At 42.2% G+C, this 21,829-nt stretch overlaps 1 protein-coding gene across 1 annotated transcript in view; it reads right to left on the bottom strand.

The window, feature by feature from the left end:
* Positions 1-10,294, bottom strand: part of HEBP2 (heme binding protein 2) — a 14,704-nt gene extending 4,410 nt beyond the window's left edge. The window contains exons 1-3 of the mRNA XM_034669198.1: positions 9,770-10,294; positions 9,105-9,240; positions 8,083-8,263 (exon numbers count right to left, since the gene is read on the bottom strand). Of these exons, the coding sequence (XP_034525089.1) occupies positions 8,083-8,263; positions 9,105-9,240; positions 9,770-9,871 (419 nt within the window). The 5' untranslated portion in view covers positions 9,872-10,294. The remainder of the gene's footprint in view (positions 1-8,082; positions 8,264-9,104; positions 9,241-9,769) is intronic.
* Between the last annotated feature and the right edge of the window lie 11,535 nt (positions 10,295-21,829).

Below are 21,829 nucleotides of genomic sequence, written 5' to 3'. Positions count from 1 at the left end.
CAGTCAAAACTAGAGGCTCTGACGGCCAGGGTCACCGAGGCAGAGGAACGCGTTAGCGAATTGGAGGATGGGTTAGTAGAAGAAAAAACGAAAATAGAAGCTGGTCTTAAAAAAATCCACGCCCACGAATGTAGATTACGGGAGATTACTGACTCTATGAAACGATCCAATGTCAGAATCATCGGCATCCCTGAAGGGGTGGAGAAAAACAGAGGTCTAGAAGAGATATTTGAACAAATTGTAGCTGAAAACTTCCCTAATCTAGCAAGGGAAACAAGCATTCGTGTCCAAGAGGCAGAGAGGACCCCATCCAAGCTCAACCAGGACAAACCTACGCCACGGCATGTCATAGTGCAATTCGCAAATATTAGATCCAAGGATACAGTATTGAAAGCGGCCAGGGCAAAGAAATTTCTCACGTACCAAGGCAAAGGTATCAGGATTACGTCAGACCTGTCTACAGAGACCTGGAATGAGAGAAAGGCTTGGGGGGGCATTTTTAAAGCTCTTTCAGAGAAAAACATGCAGCCAAGGATCCTTTATCCAGCAAAGCTGTCATTCAGAATTGATGGAGAAATAAAGACGTTCCAAAATCGCCAATCATTAACCAATTTCGTAACCACGAAACCAGCCCTACAGGAGATATTAAGGGGGGCTCTATAAAGGTAAAAAGGCCCCAAGAGTGATACAGAGCAGCAAGTCACAACCGATACAAAGACTTTAAAGAGAAATGGCATCATTAAAATCATATCTGTCAATAATCTCTATCAATCTAAATGGCTTAAACTCTCCCATAAAACGCCACAGGGTTGCAGATTGGATAAAAAGACATGACCCATCCATTTGCTGTCTACAAGAGACTCATTTTGAACCCAAAGATGCATTCAGACTTAGAGTAAGGGGATGGAGTACCATCTTCCACGCAAATGGACCTCAAAAGAAAGCTGGAGTAGCAATTCTCATATCAGATAGACTGGATTTTAAACTAGAGGCCATAGAGAGAGATACAGAAGGGCACTATATTATTCTTAAAGGAAGTATTCAACAAGTGGATATGACAATTATTAATATATATGCCCCCAACAGGGGAGCAGCAAGATACACAAGCCAACTCTTAACCAAAATAAAGAGACATATAGATAAGAACACAGTAATAGTAGGGGACCTCAACACCCCACTATCAGAAATAGACAGAACACCCTGGCAAAAACTAAGCAAAGAATCAAAGGCTTTGAATGCCATACTCGACGAGTTGGACCTCATAGATATATATAGAACACTACACCCCAGAACCAAAGAATACTCATTCTATTCAAATGCCCATGGAACATTCTCAAGAATAGATCATGCTCTGGGACACAAAACAGGTCTCAGCCAATACCAAAAGATTGAAATTATCCCCTGCATATTCTCAGACCACAACGCTCTGAAATTGGAACTCAACCACAAGGAAAAACCTGGAAGAAACTCAAACACTTGGAGGCTAAGAACCATCCTGCTCAAGAATGACTCGATAAACCAGGAAATCAAAAAACAAATTAAACAATTTATGGAGACCAACGAGAATGAATACACAACGGTCCAAAACCTATGGGATACTGCAAAGGCAGTCCTAAGGGGGAAATACATAGCCATCCAAGCCTCACTCAAAAGAATAGAAAAATCTAAAATGCAGTTTCTATATTCTCACCTCAAGAAACTGGAACAGCAACAGAGGGACAGGCCTAACCCACTGACAAGGAAGGAGTTGACCAAGATTAGAGCAGAAATCAATGAATTAGAGACCAGAACCACAGTAGAGCAGATCAACAGGACTAGAAGCTGGTTCTTTGAGAGAATCCATAAAATTGATAGACCACTGGCAAAACTTGTCCAAAAACAAAGAGAAAGGACTGAGATTATTAAAATTATGACTGAAAAGGGAGAGGTCACGACCAGCACCATTGAAATTGCAAGGATTATTAGAAACTTTTATCAACAGCTATATGCCAAAAAACTAAACAATCTGGAAGAGATGGAGGCCTTCCTGGAAACCTATAAACTACCAAGACTGAAACAGGAAGAAATAGATTTCTTAAATAGGCCAATTAACTATGAAGAAATTGAGTCAGTGATAAACAACCTTCCAAATAATAAAACTCCAGGCCCAGACGGTTTTCCTGGGGAATTCTACCAAACATTCAAAGAAGAAATAATACCTATTCTCCTAAAGCTATTTCAAAAAATAGAAACAGAAGGAAAGCTACCAAACTCATTCTATGAGGCTAATATTACCTTGATCCCCAAACCAGGCAAAGACCCCCTCAAAAAGGAGAATTACAGACCGATTTCTCTAATGAATATGGATGCCAAAATCCTCAACAAGATCCTTGCTAATAGAATCCAACAGTACATTAAAAGGATTATCCATCATGACCAAGTGGGATTCATACCTGGGATGCAAGCATGGTTCAACACTCGCAAATCAATCAATGTGATACATCATATCAACAAGAAAAGACTCAAGAACCATATGATCCTCTCAATTGATGCAGAAAAAGCATTTGACAAAATACAGCATCCTTTCCTGATTAAAACCCTTCAGAGTGTAGGAATAGAGGGTACATTTCTCAATCTCATAAAAGCCATCTATGAAAAGCCTACTGCAAGCATTATTCTCAATGGGGAAAAGCTGGAAGCCTTTCCCTTAAGATCAGGAACACGACAAGGATGCCCACTCTCGCCACTATTATTCAACATAGTACTAGAAGTCCTTGCAACAGCAATCAGAAGACAAAAAGGGATCAAAGGTATCCAAATCGGCAAAGAAGAAGTCAAACTGTCTCTCTTTGCAGATGACATGATACTCTATATGGAAAACCCAAAGGAATCCACTCCCAAACTATTAGAAGTTATAGAACAATTCAGTAAGGTGGCAGGATACAAAATCAATGCCCAGAAATCAGTTGCATTTCTATACACGAATAACGAGACTGAAGAAAGAGAAATTAGGGAATCCATCCCATTTACAATAACACCAAAAACCATGCGTTACCTTGGAATTAACTTAACCAGAGACGTAAAGGACCTATATGCTAGAAACTATAGATCACTTTTGAAAGATATTGAGGAAGACATAAAAAGATGGAAAAATATTCCATGCTCATGGATTGGAAGAATTAACATAGTTAAAATGTCCATACTACCCAGAGCAATCTACACTTTCAATGCTATCCCGATCAAAATACCGAGGACATTTTTCAAAGAACTGGAACAAATAGTCCTTAAATTTGTATGGAACCAGAAAAGGCCCCGAATCTCCAAGGAACTGTTGAAAAGGAAAAACAAAGCTGGGGGCATCACAATGCCGGATTTCGAGCTGTACTACAAAGCTGTGATCACAAAGACAGCATGGTACTGGCACAAAAACAGACACATCGACCAATGGAACAGAATAGAGAACCCAGAAATGGACCCTCGGCTCTTTGGGCAACTAATCTTTGATAAAGCAGGAAAAAACATCCGGTGGAAAAAAGACAGTCTCTTCAATAAATGGTGCTGGGAAAATTGGACAGCTACATGCAAAAGAATGAAACTTGACCACTCTCTCACACCATACACAAAAATAAACTCCAAATGGATGAAAGACCTCAATGTGAGACAGGAATCCATCAAAATTCTAGAGGAGAACATAGGCAACAACTTCTATGACATCGGCCAGAGCAACCTTTTTCACGACACATCTCCAAAGGCAAGAGAAATAAAAGATAAAATGAACTTATGGGACTTTATCAGGATAAAGAGCTTCTGCACAGCCAAGGAAACAGTCAAAAAAACTAAGAGACAGCCCACGGAATGGGAGAATATATTTGCAAAGGACACCACAGATAAAGGACTGGTATCCAAGATCTACAAAGAACTTCTCAAACTCAATACACGAGAAACAAATAAACAAATCATAAAATGGGCAGAAGATATGAACAGACACTTTTCCAATGAAGACATACAAATGGCTAACAGACACATGAAAAAATGTTCAAAATCATTAGCCATCAGGGAAATTCAAATCAAAACCACACTGAGATACCACCTTACGCCAGTTAGAATGGCAAAGATAGACAAGGCAAGAAACAACAATTGTTGGAGAGGATGTGGAGAAAGGGGATCCCTCCTACATTGTTGGTGGGAATGCAAGTTGGTACAGCCACTCTGGAAAACAGTGTGGAGGTCCCTTAAAAAGTTAAAAATTGAACTACCCTATGACCCAGCCATTGCACTACTGGGTGTTTACCCCAAAGATACAGACGTAGTAAAGAGAAGGGCCATATGCACCCCAATGTTCATAGCTGCATTGTCCACAATAGCCAAATCATGGAAGGAGCCGAGATGCCCTTCAACAGATGACTGGATTAAGAAGCTGTGGTCCATATATACAATGGAATATTACTCAGCTATCAGAAAGAACGAATTCTCAACATTTGCTGCAACATGGACGGCACTGGAGGAGATAATGCTAAGTGAAATAAGTCAAGCAGAGAAAGACAATTATCATATGATTTCTCTCATCTATGGAACATAAGAACTAGGATGATCGGTAGGGGAAGAAAGGGATAAAGAAAAGGGGGGTAATCAGAAGGGGGAATGAAACATGAGAGACTATGGACTATGAGAAACAAACTGAAGACTTCAGAGGGGAGGGGGGTGGGGGAATGGGATAGACTGGTGATGGGTAGTAAGGAGGCACGTATTGCATGGTGCACTGGGTGTTATACGCAACTAATGAAGCATCGAACTTTATCGGAATCCGGGGATGTACTGTATGGTGATTAACATAATATAATAAAAAAAATCATTAAAAATAAAAAATAAAAAAAAATACCAACAGCATTTTCACAGAACTTGATCAAATAATCCTAAATTCTGTATGGAACCACAAAAGATGCCGAATAGCCAAAGCCACCTTGATAAAGAAAAGCAAAGCTGGAGGCATCAGAATTTCAGATTTCAAGTTATATTACGAAGTTCTATAATGAAAACAGCATGGTACTGGCACAAAAATAGACACTTACATCAAGGGAACAGAATAGAAACCCCAGAAATGAACCCATAATTATATGGTCAGTTAATCTTCAATAAAAGAGAGAAGAATATTCAATGGGATACTGGATTGTCTCTTCAACAAATGGTGTTGGGAAAACTGAACAGCAACTTGCAAATGAATGAGACTGGACCACTTTCTTACACCATTCACAAAAAGATTCAAAATGGGTTAAAGAACTAAATGTGATACCTGAAACCATAAAATCCTAAAAGAGAACACAGGCAGTAACTTCTTTCACTCTGCCCATAGTAACTTCTTTCTAGATATGTCTCCTAAGGCAAGGGAAACAAAAGTGAAAATAAACTATTGGGGCTACATCAAAATAAAAAGCTGCACAGCAAAGGAAACAATCAAAACTAAAAGTCAGCTTACAGAATGGAGAAGGTATTTGCAAAGGACCTTTCTGATAAAAGGATAATATCCAAATATATAAAGAACTTAGAAAACTCAACACTCAAAAAACAAATAATCCAATTAAAAAATGGGCAGAAGATATGAACAGACATTTTTTCCAAAGAAGACATCCAGATGACCAACAGACACATGAAAAGATGCTCAGTATCACTTATCAGGGCTTTACATCAAAAACCAGGGATGTACTGTATGGTGACTAACATAATAAAACAATATTTTAAAAAATATCACTTATCAGGGAAATGTAAATCAAAACCACAATGAGATACCACCTCACACTTGTCAGAGTGGCTAAAATCAACACCAGAAACAACAAGTGTTGGCAAGGATGTGGAGAAAGGGGAACCCTCCTGCGCTGTTAAGTGGGAACGCAAACTGGTGCAGCCATTCTGGAAAACAGTATGGAGGGTTCTCCAAAAGGAAAAAAAAAGAAAAAAAAACCCAAAAAAAACAACTTCCCTACGATCCAGCAATTCCACTACTAGGTATTTACCCAAAGAACACAAAAATACTAATTCAAAGGGATACATACGCCCTGGTGTTTGCAGCCACATTATCTACAACAGCTAAAACACGCAAACAGGCCAAGTGTCCATCGATGGGTGAATGGATCAAGAAGATGTGCTACATATACACAATGGAATATTACTCAGCCATAAAAAGAATGAAATCTTGCCATTTGCAACAACCTGGATGGAGCTCTTAGAGAGCGTTATGCTAAGCAAAATAAGTGAGTCAGAGAAAGACAGATAACATATGATTTCATTCATATCTGGAATTCAAGAAACAAAATAAGTGAGCAAAGGGGGAGAAAAAAGAGAGAGAGGCAAACCAAGAAACAGACTCTTAACTATAGAGAACAAACTGATGGTCACCAGCGGGGAGGGGGGGTAGGGGGATGGGTGGAACAGTTGATGGGGATGAAGGCGGGCACTTGTTGTGATGAGCTCCGGGGGATGGATGGAAGTGTTGCATCACCTGAAATTAATACTACACTGTATGTTACTAACTGGAATTTAAATCAAAACTTAAGAAAAAAAGATGTGGAAGAAAACAGGCTGCTCAGTAAAGGGTGAGAAGGGCAGCAGAACATAACTAGTGGGGAGACACGGTCAGGCCACATTATAAAAGGCATTGTGAACAATCTGAACTTGACCCCACAGCAAGTGGGAAGTCACAGAGATTTTTAGTGAAGTAATGAGTCAGGGTTTTAGTTTTGCTGCTGTTGTAGTAAGAAAGATCATGGGTTCCTGTGTGGAGCACGAGACAGAGAATGGCGGGCAGGTTAGTCCCAATGGGTGGGAGGCTACCGAGGTGGGACAGGCAAGACCTAAGATGAACAGACATCTGAGCGTCTATGTCATGCCAAGCACTAGGGGACCCAGAGATGACTGACATGTGGTTCCTAGAAGATGAGGACCTGAGGGAGTCACAGGGAAGGGGAGCAGGGAAGAGAATCATGGGTCATGTCCATGGACCGGATCTGGTGACCAGTTGTCAGGGAAGGGTGTGCTGACAGTGGCCTTGGAGTCCTTGCTGGGAAGGCTGTCTGGTCGATGCGGCCCTTTGCTGAGACAGGCAAGAGAAGATTACTGCCCATAATCATTGAGAATTGGGGGAAGCCTCTTTTGTAGAGCTGTTGAGTTTAATCCCCACCTACCTCCCATGGAAACATCCAACAAGTAGGTAACCGGGGCTGGAGACACTAAATTTTGAGAGTCACTGGACACACGTAGTTGAAGCTTTATAAACAGATTACCCAGAGCAAGTCTGCTCTGACATGGGGGTCAATGCGGGGCATCAGCAGCGCTTCCTGGGTGAGAGACAGAAACAGGAGGAGAAGAATGGCAAGAGAGTGACTTTCTGAGGCTTAACAGGATGAATCAGTATCAAGAGAACAGATGAGTCAATACACGGAGGCCGCAGGAGTCACACGGGCAAGGGCACGGCCAAGGGTGACGAGGGCAGTCCCAAGGAGATGGTATGGGCTCTCCCCAACTGTGGTGGTCTGAGGAGTCCATGGAAACAGAGACAGACGGATTCCTACAGCAGGAGCATGGTGACGCGAGGGAGAGAAAGGAATAAAGCGACACCAGTATGAGACAGTTATCGTCTTCTGTGCGTGTTTTAAATTTCAACAGAGAGAATTTAAGAATGCGCCAGTCACCGAAAGCCTGAAACAATACAAAGGAGCCACTCCACGAACAAGGGCAGTGACAGCAGGAAGCAGCTCGCGTCCCTCTGGGATCACAGGAAGGGTGTGGGGCTCTCACAACCTAGAAGCTGGCAGGGGGGTACCTGTGTGTTAGGATTTTTGTTCAGGTTTACCTCAACGGCAGGTTGAGACTGACGTGTGTTGTGTCTTAGTTGGGGAAGGTGTGCAACCAATTCTTCATGACATGAACTGATGATATCTTGCATAAACCCTTAGTAACATAGAAAACTAAGCCGGGAGGAAAACACCACAAGGTGCATCAGATCTGTTTTTCTACGGAAGGTGAAAGCCTGCTGAAACTGCAGGAGAGCTAAACTGAGAGCAGGCAAGGAAAGCTAGCAGTTGGCAGGGCTATAAATTATCTACCACTTACCGTACAAACACAGTCATTTCGGCTCTGTCTTCAATGAAGACATCTGACTCTGAAGGCCTGGGCGGATCGGATTGCTGTTCAGAGGGGATGTACAGGGAAATGGTAATGATAGACTCGCTGAAAGGACCTGCTCCGGGCTCCACGAGGCTTGTCACTGGAGCTGTCATTTTTATCTTCATCTCTGGACCATAAAATAATATTTAAATACCGTGAAAAGACCGTGAGAGCAGAATTAGTTTCTTCATGACTGCTTCTAAAAAGTTAACCTATTATTATTTGATCTGAGTTTCCTGATTTACATGATGCTACTGACAAAAAATTTACCTTTGAAATAATTTTCATCATTGAAAAACAAGGGCAAAATGATTCAATNTTATTTGATCTGAGTTTCCTGATTTACATGATGCTACTGACAAAAAATTTACCTTTGAAATAATTTTCATCATTGAAAAACAAGGGCAAAATGATTCAATTATCCGCTGGCCACATGAAACACTTTCTGTAATGTTAATATTTTTGGTTAATAAATTCTAGTTTTAGGGACGGAAGGGAAAATTAGAGATCATATAGTCCAGGTTGCTCTTTCTTTATTTTTTTTACAATTCAGAAACTGACATCCCCCCAGGCTAGGTGACCTGCGGAAACATAAATGGCGTCAGAGCCGGAACCAGATGTCTTGAGACCCTGGATCTTATGTTGTTTATACCTTCCTGCCTCCTGATGACTCTTAACCTACCAGTCACTAAATTACCTCGAAGCAAAAGCCTGAAAAGTACTGAACACTAGGTACACAGAGGCCCAGTTCCTCCCGCAGAAACAGACAAGAATAGAGGCTGAAAAGCACTATCCTCTTCTAGACTCTGTGAAGGGTCCTGAGCAGAGTCCCTGTCTTCAAGCATTAAGTCTTTGATGATCTCATTATTTTTCTATTCTAAAGTATATCTCTTTAATAAGCTAAAACTCAAGAATAAGCCAGGGGACTCAACGACAATATCTATAATTATAAGGTAAATTGTCCTCACCTTTCTCATTTTTGCCTTGAATGTAGCCGTTCAGCTTTGTAAAGCCAGTCTGGATGGCTGAATCCCAGTCCATAGACTCAACGGAAGTGCTGACCCACTTGGCTGGTCCATAATGCCGGATCTCGTAACTGCCGGGCTGAAATGAACAGAGAAAATTTGGGGGAAGCAATTCCAAAAAGGCAGGAAGTGAAAGGCAACAGTACAGGTGCCTTGATCTTGGGTCCACCTGGGATGGGTCCCTGGTTCCGTTTCCTAAGGACCTGGCAGGGCCCCTCCCCCAAGGCTCCCATTCTTGGGTTAGAGACGCTGGAGGCTTTCGCCCCACAAGCAGGAGTCGAGTCGGGGAGTCGGCTCTGTTGACGTTAAGACCTAGCATCTGTTACGTCCTCTGGGCCATGAGGGTCCCGCCGCGGGCTCTGGGTCCTGATCAATTCCGTTTTCTTTTTTTAACCTCAAAAGAAACCAAGACGTGGCCAGTTGAAAAGGAGATGTAGCCATAAATGGCTCACCGACAGAATGTCCCCATCTGGGCAGGAAAGGATCTGGGAACCCAGACAACTTTAGAAATTGTACTTTTTACTGCACTCTGCGGGACCCTCCGGCGCCACTGCAAATCACCCGGCGCGCCCCGGCCCGCACCGTCCGCGCCCGCGGGAGGCGCCTACCTGGGGGCCTGCGTCCTCCGGGGCCGTCCAGCCCGGCGTCTCCACGGCTTGGGCAGCCGCGCGCTCGGCTGTCGCGGGCTCGGGTTCCAGCACCTCGGCCATGGGCGGCGCCGATACTCGGGGGAGAGAAGCTAGCGAGCCGAGCCAGGAAGGGGCCGCCCCGCTGCGTGTGCGCACCGCGCCCGCCTGCCCCGCCGCGAGTCCCCGCCCCGCCGCTGCCCGGAGCCCCGGTCACCCGCCGACGCGCGTTCCTCCTCCCCGCAGTGCAGGGGACCCGAGTCCGCAGGGGCTTAGCCAGGCCTGGGCCGGGAGGGGGCGCTGCGACCGCGAGGCCCCCCCCCCCACACTCGGGCAGCTCCCGCGGGGCCGCGCCCCCCTTGCCCGGCTCCCCCGCAGCGGGGAGGGCCGGAGACAGGCCTGCAGGGGCCGCTTAGGCCGGGCGTCCTTTGGGAGACCCTTCCCTCCGCCGCCCTTGTTTTTCAATTAAGCGGAGCGCAGAAGTGTCCACTGTGGGAGCCCGGGGTGGAGGACTCAGCAACTGGCTTGCCGGGTTTCCGGTGTAGCCGGTTTGGGAACCTCTCCGCGGCTCCACCCGCGCGGGGAGCGGGTTCTGCAGATCCGGCTACTCCCGGGGCGCGGCTTGAGCGCTGTCCGCACCCTGGGTGCGCTCAGTGGAAGGCGAGAGGGGACCTGCTCGCCCAGAGGGAGGGGGGGCGGACGCCTGCCGGCTGGGACCTTCGCTGTACCTTCTGGCACCTCCGTGGCCCAGGGCTCCATGTGCGAGTTGGATCCGGGGGCCGGCCAGGGGCGTGAGGCCCTACTCACACCTAGAAGGTGTCCAAGGTGCCAAACAGCCGTCAGGGTCCCTCGCGGGAGGAGGCAGATGGGGCTACAGTCATGCCTGGAGAGAATCTTGAACTATCCTGGTTTATTGACCGTTCCCTGAAATGATCCCAGAACCTCTCAGTTCGTCCCACTAGAACTCTCAGGCTGGGGGGAGGTAGGTGAAAGGGGGCAGAGAAATGGAGCGTACAGCGGCAGGACTCTAGTGCCTTTAAAACTTTTTGGTTAAATTTATTTTTTATTTTTCCTAAGAGATTTATTGAGATATAATTCACATACATAAAACTCACCCATTTAATGTGTACCATTCAGTGTTTTAGTGTATTCACAGTTGTGCAGCCGTCACTACAATTTTAGAGCACTGTTATCACCTCTCCGCGACCCCAAACCCCATACTCTTTGGCCATCACTCCCCAGTTCCCCATCCCCCAGCCCAGGGCAACTACGAATCCCGCCCTCTGTCTCTCTGGTTTGCCTATCCCGACATTTCATGTAAATGAATGATGCAGCGTCCTCACCTGTGAGGCCGCTGTAACAAAATTTCACAGACTCAGGGCTTATAAGCAGCAGAACCTTATTTCTCAATATCGGGATGCCAGCCAGTTCGGTGCAGGCCCTTCTGAGTGGCAGATGGCTGGTGGTGACCTCACAAAGTGGAAGAGGCAAGGCAGCTCTCTCTGGCCTCTTCCCTAAGGGCACTAACCCCATTCCTGCCCTCCTGACTTATCACCGCCCAAAGGCCCCACCTCCTAATATCACGCTGAGCATTTGGGTTTCAAAGGGGACGAGCAAGCAGACCGTCCAGCACGCAGCATGTGGTCCTTCATTGCTGGCTCCTTTCACGTAGCAAACGTTGCAGGTTTCATCCGTGTTGTAGATGTTATCGGTGCTTCCTTCCTTTTCATGGCTGAGAATATTCCACTGAATAAATAGCTTTCATCGGTTGATGGACATTTGAGCTGTTTCAAGCTTTGGGCTATTATGAATGATGCTGCCACCGACATTTGTGTCCAGGTTTCTATATGGACATGTTTTCGTTTCTCTTGGGTGAATTCCCAGCAGTGGGGTTTGCTGGGTCAAATGCCAACACGACTTTCAACTTTTTGAGGAACAGCCAGGCTGTTTTTGAGAGTGGGTGTGCCCTTCGTATTTTCATCAGCAGGCTGTGAGACCTGTCTCCTCGCCTCTCCAATGCTTGTTATCACCTGGCTTTTCGATTATAGCCATCTGATTGTGTGTGCCTGGTGTAAAGAAAAAAAAAAGAGGTTTTTTAAGATACAATTCACATACCGTAAAATTTACCACTTCAAAGTGTACAATTCAGTGGGTTTTAGTATTTTCAGTGTGGTATACAACTGCCATCACTATCTAATTCCAGAGCATTCCTTCACTCCAAAAAGAAACCCCCAGACAATTGAGCAGTCACTCCCAATCTCCAACACATCACAGCCCCTGGCAATCACTAATTTATTTTCTATCTCTGTGGATCTGCCTGTTCTGGATATTTCGTGTAAGTGGAGGATAATACATGTTATTTTGACTGACATCTTTATCGTAGTGTGATGTCTTCGGGAGTCATCCGTGTTGTAGCGTGTAGCAGTGCTTCATTCTTTTTTTTTATTGCTGAAGACGATCCCATTGTGTGGTCCTACTGCTTTTAGAGCAATTGATGTTCTCTTTTTCCTTCCCCCTTCCCCACCCTAACAAGTGTTAGGCGTGGGGACTGTGGACACATGACACTTGCTAGTGTTTACATCAAATCTATTATTAGGCCGAGCTAAGTTTGACTGCTTTAGTGAAGGCTAAATAATGAATTTCGACTGATTTTTTTTTTAAACAGACTGATTATTTACTGCTTAGGGAACTTTGCAAAGTTGAGAATATAATTTTACTTCGCAAAAAATTTTAAGAGAAAAGGAAATAATTTACATTGTTGTTTAAGATTCCTGTTGTTCTTTTCATCTGCAGAGTACCTTTTACAGTTATCAATGCTTTCTTTGGGGTGGGGGAGGGAGCATTTTCTTTGTAGAAAAACAGGCTAAATTTGGAGCCGTTCATTTAATAGGGTGTGGAATGTACAGTTAATGAAGATAGCAGGTGACTCAGCTGAGTTATCTGTATTTATAAGGTGATAATTAGCCATGTAAAAGCACAGAAGGAGGGAAAGAAAAGGATTTATTTCAGAATAATAGGATTTCAGTTAGCATGAATTTAATGAAATTCAGAAGGCTTACATTTTATACCCACATGTCAAAATAATCTGGCTAGTTTTCTTGTAGATTAATTATGGTAAAATTGTCTGTTAGCGCATAATCAATGTTTGTGTGACATTATGAAGAAGATATTCTATCGAAGCTTTACAGCACGTGCGGTGGCGCCGTGAGGTGGTTCTAAGAACAGGTGCCTCCTCTTCACCCCAGCAGGGGAGGCAAGCCTTGCAGAGCCCTGCTGGGACCACAGCAGGTTCTCATCATGGGCAGCAGCTTTCTTCTGCAAAGTCACCACGAGGGGCGCCTGGGTGGCTCAGACGGTTAAGTGTCTGCCTCGGGCTCAGACCACATCTGCCTTTGGCTGTGGCCATGATCCCAGGATCCTGGGATCAAGTCCTGCATCCGGCTCCTTGCTCAGCGGGGAGCCTGCTTCTCCCTCTACCTGCCACTCCCCTTGCTTGTGCTCTCTGACAAATAAGTAAATAAAATCTTAAAAAAAAAAAAAAAGGTCACCACGAACACTGAGTTAATGAATCCTGAAGTATTGCTTCTAGAGGAAATACAGAGTTAGGTTCCGGTGAGCTCGGGTCAAGACATTTTCGCCAACCAATCGTATGTAACCTTGTCTTATGTGTGTTGTTGGTTAAAGATACCTTATTGAATAGATACTGTTGGTTCATGAACATTGAACTCATCACCAACAGCACTGTAACTCGTACTTTAGTGAAGCTTATATAACACACGTCTCTCCTCCTCTTCAGTGCTATGCTCGGAGGCCATTTTAAGCAAAAAATCAACAAGAAGCACAAAAATGCAAAAAACCATAGAACTAAAGAGACTGCAAAAAAAGACACTTGTTTACTGTATGGGAGCTGAAACTAGAAGGCAGAGCCCCACCTTATTTGACCTCAGCTGGGAATGTGTGCATCCAGTGGCTAGAATTTCTCACTGGTCTGCACATGCAGATGTCACCAGGGCCCAAGTAAGTGCTGTGAGTATTGATTTTGGAGTTCTAAATACAGACCAACAAGTTGGAGAACTTGCACGTGCGGAATCTGTGAATGCGCAGGATCGGCTGTGAATGCTTCCTGCAGTAAGTTACACAGGTCACTTCCATCCATATTTCATTGACCAAAGCAAATCGTAGGCCTTGCTTAACCTCAAGAGGGTGGGAAAGTGCAATCATACAGTATTCTCAAAGGAGAGCTCAACTATTTGAGAGAATCGCTAGTGCTCATTCATGACAACCATTTAGCCGTTCATTGATTAGTCCGTCCTTGTGGCAGATTTTCTTTTCCTAAGGCAGTTGCCATGTTATCTCCTACCCAACATGCCGTCCTTATAATGTGACTTTGATACATCCCCCCCCCCCCCCCCATTGAGAGATGGAGGTCCCTCTTCCTTTCCTTGAAACCAGGGCAGGTTTGTGACTATAGGAGAAGTTCCCCTGTGTGATTTCTGAGGCTATATCATTAAGGACTTCCACCTGATTTTCTTTGGGACAATTACTCTTACAATCCAACAACCATGCTGAAGGGAAGCCCAAGCAGCTCCACGGAGAGCCCTGTGCCCAGGCTGACAGCTGGCATCCACCCCTACCCATGTGAGTGACCACGTGTTCAGATAGTGCCAGCCCCCCACCATTGAGTCACCGCCAGACATCCGCGATTCTTCCAAGCTGAGGCCCCAGAGGTCATAGGGCAGACACAAGCTGTCCCCGCAGTACCCACAGAATCTGGGAGCATAAGTAAATGTTTTTTTTTTATGCCACTAACTTTGGGATGATATGTTTTTCAGGATAATAACGGAAAGAGTACTTTCTATGTAAAGTGCTGTAGTAGATGTCGGTGGGGTTAGTAACGCATAACATGTGGTTCTAGTCTTCACATATCTTACGGTCCGGCATTGTTTACTCTGGGGCTGTTCTTGCACCCATAATGTAATTAAATATTTGGTCTTTTTAGAGTTGCCACTATCTCAAATAGGATAACTGTAAAATGGGTAGCAACTTGGTAGTCTAACAGGAAGCGTAACCTTCGAATTTGCCTGGCTTCTCCTTTAATTTTGGTGAGAATTATAATACTCATCCATTATTGGGACACAAGACAAACCATTGAAGCCCCTCTTACACTAAGCACTTTGCTCAGGGCTTGACACATAATTGCTTGATAAATCTTGAATGAATCAGTCAGAATTTATCAGACTCATAGATAGTGATTGAATATTTTCAGGAACACCTGTGAACCACCTTTCTAATGGGCCACAGAAAATGAAGAGACATTTATTGAATGGGGGGTCAAAGATAAGAAGGCTAAGGGCTAAAGCTGAGAATGTCTTGAAAAATTCAAATATCAATTCTAATCAATATGAGGCCTGAGACTCAATAATTTCTGAGACTGTGGTGAGTGGCTATAAAAAAAAAAAAAGGAGAGGGATATTCATACTGATTTTAATAGGTTCATGCTTTGAAATAAAAATAGATAGCCAACTATGCCACAGCTAGATTGCTAGATAGTCCACACTCTCAAAAAAGTCCTTAAAAAGAAACTAAACCCTTGATGCAGCTAAGAGGAAATGTTTTTAATAGTTCACTTGATTAAGGACCATTTCCTAAAAACTGAGGGCAGTTAAGATGTTCCCTTAAGCTCTTACCTGTGGGGCTTTTGCTGTTGCCATACATTATTACATTATTACATTATTTCTTTTTCTTTTTAAAAGATTTTATTTATTTATTTGACAGAGATAGAGACAGCCAGAGAGAGAGGGAACACAAGCAGGGGGAGTGGGAGAGGAAGAAGCAGGCTCACAGCAGAGGAGCCTGATGTGGGGCTCGATCCCATAACGCCGGGATCACGCCCTGAGCCGAAGGCAGACGCTTAACTGCTGTGCCACCCAGGCGCCCCTACATTATTTCTTGATTAAGAAAAATGGAAGAATTGGTAGGAATTGGACTCGATTCCCTAATGACTTTTTTAAGAACAGAAGTGTTCAATGTTTCAGTGCTCCCAGTTCGGAGAAGAGGAGCTAGCTATTCATCCCCAATCTAACATACACCTGTGAGCCAGTCAGCTCTCAGCCTGTTCTTGGGTCCTGCAGTATGGCCTCTGCACGCAGTTCCACACCTGAGTTCATTCGGGTCTACATGTTCAAAATGAGTTCCTAGCATGGGAGAGGTCAGTTGCAGATTGACTTGGCTCCAAGATGGCGGAAATTTTAGCAGTAATGCCTGGGACATCCGGTCTTCTAGATCAGTGCTTCTCAAGCTGTCTGTGATGAAGAACTTTCTCCCTTTAAGAAATAATTTCTAGTTCATCATGAACCAATATGTGATTCTACTGCACAAGACTATGCACAGCTCACTATATGGTTCTTAACCTGCAAGTTCAACAATAATTTAATTGGTCTATACCATGTTCAGTGAGATGAGTCTACTGAGGATATGCATGGATTTTGTAAAAATGTTGAATTCTTATGATGTTTCTAAACACTTACGGTCAATTTCTCTAGTTATCAGATTGGTAACAAATAGTTTGTGAGCCAGCACCATTTCGTGGATCATGCCTTGAAGAATATTGATTTAGGTGACAGTCCCAGTCTCCTGGTGCTGTTTTGGAAGGTTATTATTGGTTAAATTTCTTTAATAGATAGAGCCTTATGCAAATTGTCTATTTCTTCTTGCATGAGTTTTGGCAGATTATATCTTTTAAGGAATTGGTTCACTTCTTCCAGGTTATCAAATTTATGAACATAGTGTTGTTTATAGTATTCCTCTTTTATCCTGTTAACATCCATGGAATCTGTGGTGATCTCCTCTTTTATTTCTGATATCAGGAATTTGTATCCTCTCTTTTTTTCTTAGTTGGCCTGGCTATGAGCTTATGAAATTCATTTATTTTCAAAGAGCCAGCTTTTGGTTTCCTTGATTTTCTCTGTTGATTTTCTGTTTTCATTTTCATTGATTTCCTCTATAATTTTTATTATTTATTTTCTTCTGCTTACTTTGGATTTAATTTGCTTTTCCTTTTCCAGTTTTGTGAGGTGGAAGCTTAAATTATTGATTTGAGATCTTTCTTCTTTTCTAATATATGCATTAAATACTATAGATTTCCCTCCAAACACTGCTTTTTGCTGCATCTACAAATTTGGTAAGTTGTATTTTCCTTTGAATTTAGTTGAAATATTTTCAGGTTCTCTTGAGTTTTCTTCTCTACCCCGTATATTATTTACAAGTGGGCTGTTTAAGCTCTAACTATTTTAGAATGTTTCACCTATTTTTCTGTTACTGGTTTTTTGGTTTAATCCCAGTGTGGTCTGACAACATACATTGTATGATTTCTATTCTTTTAAATTTGTTACACCATGTTTTGTGACCAAGAATATATGTGGTCTATCTCGGTGAATGTTCCATCTGAGCTTGAGAAGAATGTGTATTCTGCTGTTGTTGGATGAAGTCATCTACAGAAGTCCATTATATCCAGTTGATTAGTGGTATTTTTCAATTCAACTATGTTCTTACTGATTTTCCACCTGCTAGATCTGTTTCTGTTGGAGGGGGATCTCCAGCTATAATCACGGATTCATCAGTTTTCCTTGCAGTTCTATCGGTTTTCGCCTCAAGTATTTTGACACTCTGTAGTTAGGTGCATATGCATTAAAAAATGATGATGTCTTCTTAGAGAATGGACCCCTTTATCATTATGTAATGCTACTCTTTATCCCTGATAACTTTCCCTGCTTCAAAATCTGCTCTTTCTGAAATGAATATGGTGCAGCTTTTTTTCTGGTTAGTATTAGCATGGCATATCTTTCTCCACCCCTTTATTTTTCTTTATATGTGTCTTTGTATTTACAGTGGGTTTCTTGTAGACTGGATAGGTGAGTCTTGTTTTTAATCCACTCTGACGATATCTGTCTTTCAACTGGTGTATTTAGACCATTGAAGTTTACAGTATTATTGATATGGCTGGATTAATATCTACCATATTTATTACTGTTTTCTATTCCTTGCCCTTATTCTTTGCTTCTTTTTTTGTCTTCTTTTCCTGCCTTTTGTCGTTCTAACGGAGCATTTTAGAGGATTCCATTTTCTCTCATTTCTTAGCATATCGATTATACTTTTTTTTTTTTTACTTCTCTTAGTGGCCCTAGCGTTTGCAATATACATTTATAACTAATCTAAGTCAAAGTTCAAATAACATCTGCTTCGCCAGTGGTACCGGTACCTTATAATAACAAAATATTCTTAATTCCATCCTCCTGTTTCTTGTATTATTATTGTCATTTGTTTCACTTATACATAAGCTATAATCATCAAATACATTCTTGCTCTTATTATTTTGAACAAATTTTTACCTGTTAGATCAATTAAGAATAAGAAAAAATGCTTACTNTTTTTACCTGTTAGATCAATTAAGAACAAGAAAAAATGCTTACTTTACTTTCACTTATTCCTACTCGAATCCACTTCCTTTGTTTATCTGAGTTTCTAACCTAGATCATTTTCCTTCTCTTTGAAGAATTTAGTTTAGTATTTCTTGCAAGGTAGACCTATTGGCAACAAATTTCCTCAGTTTTTGTTTGTCTGAGAAAGTCTTTATTTATCCTTCATTTTTGAAGAATAAGTTTGTAGAATATGGAATTCAGGCTGGTGTTTTTTACTTTCTCTCAACCCTTGAAATATTACTCTGTGAGCTTGCATGGTTTGTGAAGAGAAGCTGGGGTAACTCTTATCTTTGCTCCTTTACAGGTAAGGTGTTTTCTTCCTCTAGCCTCTTTCAAGATTTTTTTTAAAATTTATTTTTTATTTGTTTATTTACTTTTAAAGTAGGCTCCATGCCCTGCGTGGAGCCAAATGTGGGACTTGAACTCACGACCCTGAGATCAAGACCTGAGCTGAGATCAAGAGTTGGACACTTAACCAGCTAAGCCACTCAGGTGCCCCAGGATTTTTTTTAATCTTTGACTTTTTTGTAGTTTGACTATAGTATGCCCAGGTGTAGTATTTTTGTTTTTTTGTGTGTTTTTCTTGGCATTATTCCTGCTTGGTGTTCTCTGAGCTTCCTGCAGCTATAGTTTGGCATTAATTTGTGGATATTTGCAGTCATTATTGCTTCAAATATTTCTCGTGTGCCTCTTCTTTTCTTCTCTTTCTGGTATNTATTTCAGTTTAATTGGTCTAGGTGGGCACTGGTGTTGGTAGGTTCAAGGAGTTCTGCCATGCAACCAGGGGTGAAATCCACTGATCCAGAGCAAGGGTCAGCAAACCTTTTCTTTAAAGGACCAGATAGTAAGTATTTTGGGCTTTGAAGGTCATTATCGTCTCTGTTGAAACCACTTAAGCCTGACGTTGCACCCATAGGCAAGTGCACAATAACTTGGGTTCCAATTTCTAGACACCAAAATTTGAATTCATCTAATTTCATGCATCACAAAATCCTTCCTCTTTTGATACCTTTCCCAACTATTTAAAAATGTAAAACCATTCTTGTCTCCAGGATGTACAGAAACGGGTTGCAAACAGGGTTTGGCCTGTGGGCTGTAGTTTGGCAACCTCTGGTTAGTAGTTTATATGCTGCTTCAGTTTCGTTCTAGAAGAGAAAATCTTTCTTACTGAGATCACTGAGAGCATTTTAAAGGAGGCCTATCATCGACTAATTCTTTTAATTTTCTTCTATTTATTTTTAAAGATTTCATGTATGTACGTATGTGAAGGAGAGCACAAGCTGGGTGCAGCAGGGGGCAGGGGCAGAAGCGGGCTTCCCGCTGAGCAGGGAGCCCGATGTGATCATGACCTGATCTGAAAGCAGATGCTTGCCTTGTCTATCTTTGCCATTCTAACTGGCGTAAGGTGGTATCTCAGTGTGGTTTTGATTTGAATTTCCCTGATGGCTAATGATTTTGAACATTTTTTCATGTGTCTGTTAGCCATTTGTATGTCTTCATTGGAAAAGTGTCTGTTCATATCTTCTGCCCATTTTATGATTTGTTTATTTGTTTCTCGTGTATTGAGTTTGAGAAGTTCTTTGTAGATCTTGGATACCAGTCCTTTATCTGTGGTGTCCTTTGCAAATATATTCTCCCATTCCGTGGGCTGTCTCTTAGTTTTTTTGACTGTTTCCTTGGCTGTGCAGAAGCTCTTTATCCTGATAAAGTCCCATAAGTTCATTTTATCTTTTATTTCTCTTGCCTTTGGCGATGTGTCGTGAAAAAGGTTGCTCTGGCCGATGTCATAGAAGTTGTTGCCTATGTTCTCCTCTAGAATTTTGATGGATTCCTGTCTCACATTGAGGTCTTTCATCCATTTGGAGTTTATTTTTGTGTATGGTGTGAGAGAGTGGTCAAGTTTCATTCTTTTGCATGTAGCTGTCCAATTTTCCCAGCACCATTTATTGAAGAGACTGTCTTTTTTCCACCGGATGTTTTTTCCTGCTTTATCAAAGATTAGTTGCCCAAAGAGCCGAGGGTCCATTTCTGGGTTCTCTATTCTGTTCCATTGGTCGATGTGTCTGTTTTTGTGCCAGTACCATGCTGTCTTTGTGATCACAGCTTTGTAGTACAGCTCGAAATCCGGCATTGTGATGCCCCCAGCTTTGTTTTTCCTTTTCAACAGTTCCTTGGAGATTCGGGGCCTTTTCTGGTTCCATACAAATTTAAGGACTATTTGTTCCAGTTCTTTGAAAAATGTCCTCGGTATTTTGATCGGGATAGCATTGAAAGTGTAGATTGCTCTGGGTAGTATGGACATTTTAACTATGTTAATTCTTCCAATCCATGAGCATGGAATATTTTTCCATCTTTTTATGTCTTCCTCAATATCTTTCAAAAGTGATCTATAGTTTCTAGGATATAGGTCCTTTACGTCTCTGGTTAAGTTAATTCCAAGGTAACGTATGGTTTTTGGTGTTATTGTAAATGGGATGGATTCCCTAATTTCTCTTTCTTCAGTCTCGTTATTCGTGTATAGAAATGCAACTGATTTCTGGGCATTGATTTTGTATCCTGCCACCTTACTGAATTGTTCTATAACTTCTAATAGTTTGGGAGTGGATTCCTTTGGGTTTTCCATATAGAGTATCATGTCATCTGCAAAGAGAGACAGTTTGACTTCTTCTTTGCCGATTTGGATACCTTTGATCCCTTTTTGTCTTCTGATTGCTGTTGCAAGGACTTCTAGTACTATGTTGAATAATAGTGGCGAGAGTGGGCATCCTTGTCGTGTTCCTGATCTTAAGGGAAAGGCTTCCAGCTTTTCCCCATTGAGAATAATGCTTGCAGTAGGCTTTTCATAGATGGCTTTTATGAGATTGAGAAATGTACCCTCTATTCCTACACTCTGAAGGGTTTTAATCAGGAAAGGATGCTGTATTTTGTCAAATGCTTTTTCTGCATCAATTGAGAGGATCATATGGTTCTTGAGTCTTTTCTTGTTGATATGATGTATCACATTGATTGATTTGCGAGTGTTGAACCATGCTTGCATCCCAGGTATGAATCCCACTTGGTCATGATGGATAATCCTTTTAATGTACTGTTGGATTCTATTAGCAAGGATCTTGTTGAGGATTTTGGCATCCATATTCATTAGAGAAATCGGTCTGTAATTCTCCTTTTTGAGGGGGTCTTTGCCTGGTTTGGGGATCAAGGTAATATTAGCCTCATAGAATGAGTTTGGTAGCTTTCCTTCTGTTTCTATTTTTTGAAATAGCTTTAGGAGAATAGGTATTATTTCTTCTTTGAATGTTTGGTAGAATTCCCCAGGAAAACCGTCTGGGCCTGGAGTTTTATTATTTGGAAGGTTGTTTATCACTGACTCAATTTCTTCATAGTTAATTGGCCTATTTAAGAAATCTATTTCTTCCTGTTTCAGTCTTGGTAGTTTATAGGTTTCCAGGAAGGCCTCCATCTCTTCCAGATTGTTTAGTTTTTTGGCATATAGCTGTTGATAAAAGTTTCTAATAATCCTTGCAATTTCAATGGTGCTGGTCGTGACCTCTCCCTTTTCAGTCAT

This window comes from Ailuropoda melanoleuca, chromosome 10 (genome assembly GCF_002007445.2).
Source record: "Ailuropoda melanoleuca isolate Jingjing chromosome 10, ASM200744v2, whole genome shotgun sequence".
Taxonomy (NCBI): domain Eukaryota; kingdom Metazoa; phylum Chordata; class Mammalia; order Carnivora; family Ursidae; genus Ailuropoda; species Ailuropoda melanoleuca.
The sequence above is the reverse complement of the archived record's forward strand: the minus strand, read 5'-3'. Positions and strand labels throughout refer to the sequence as shown.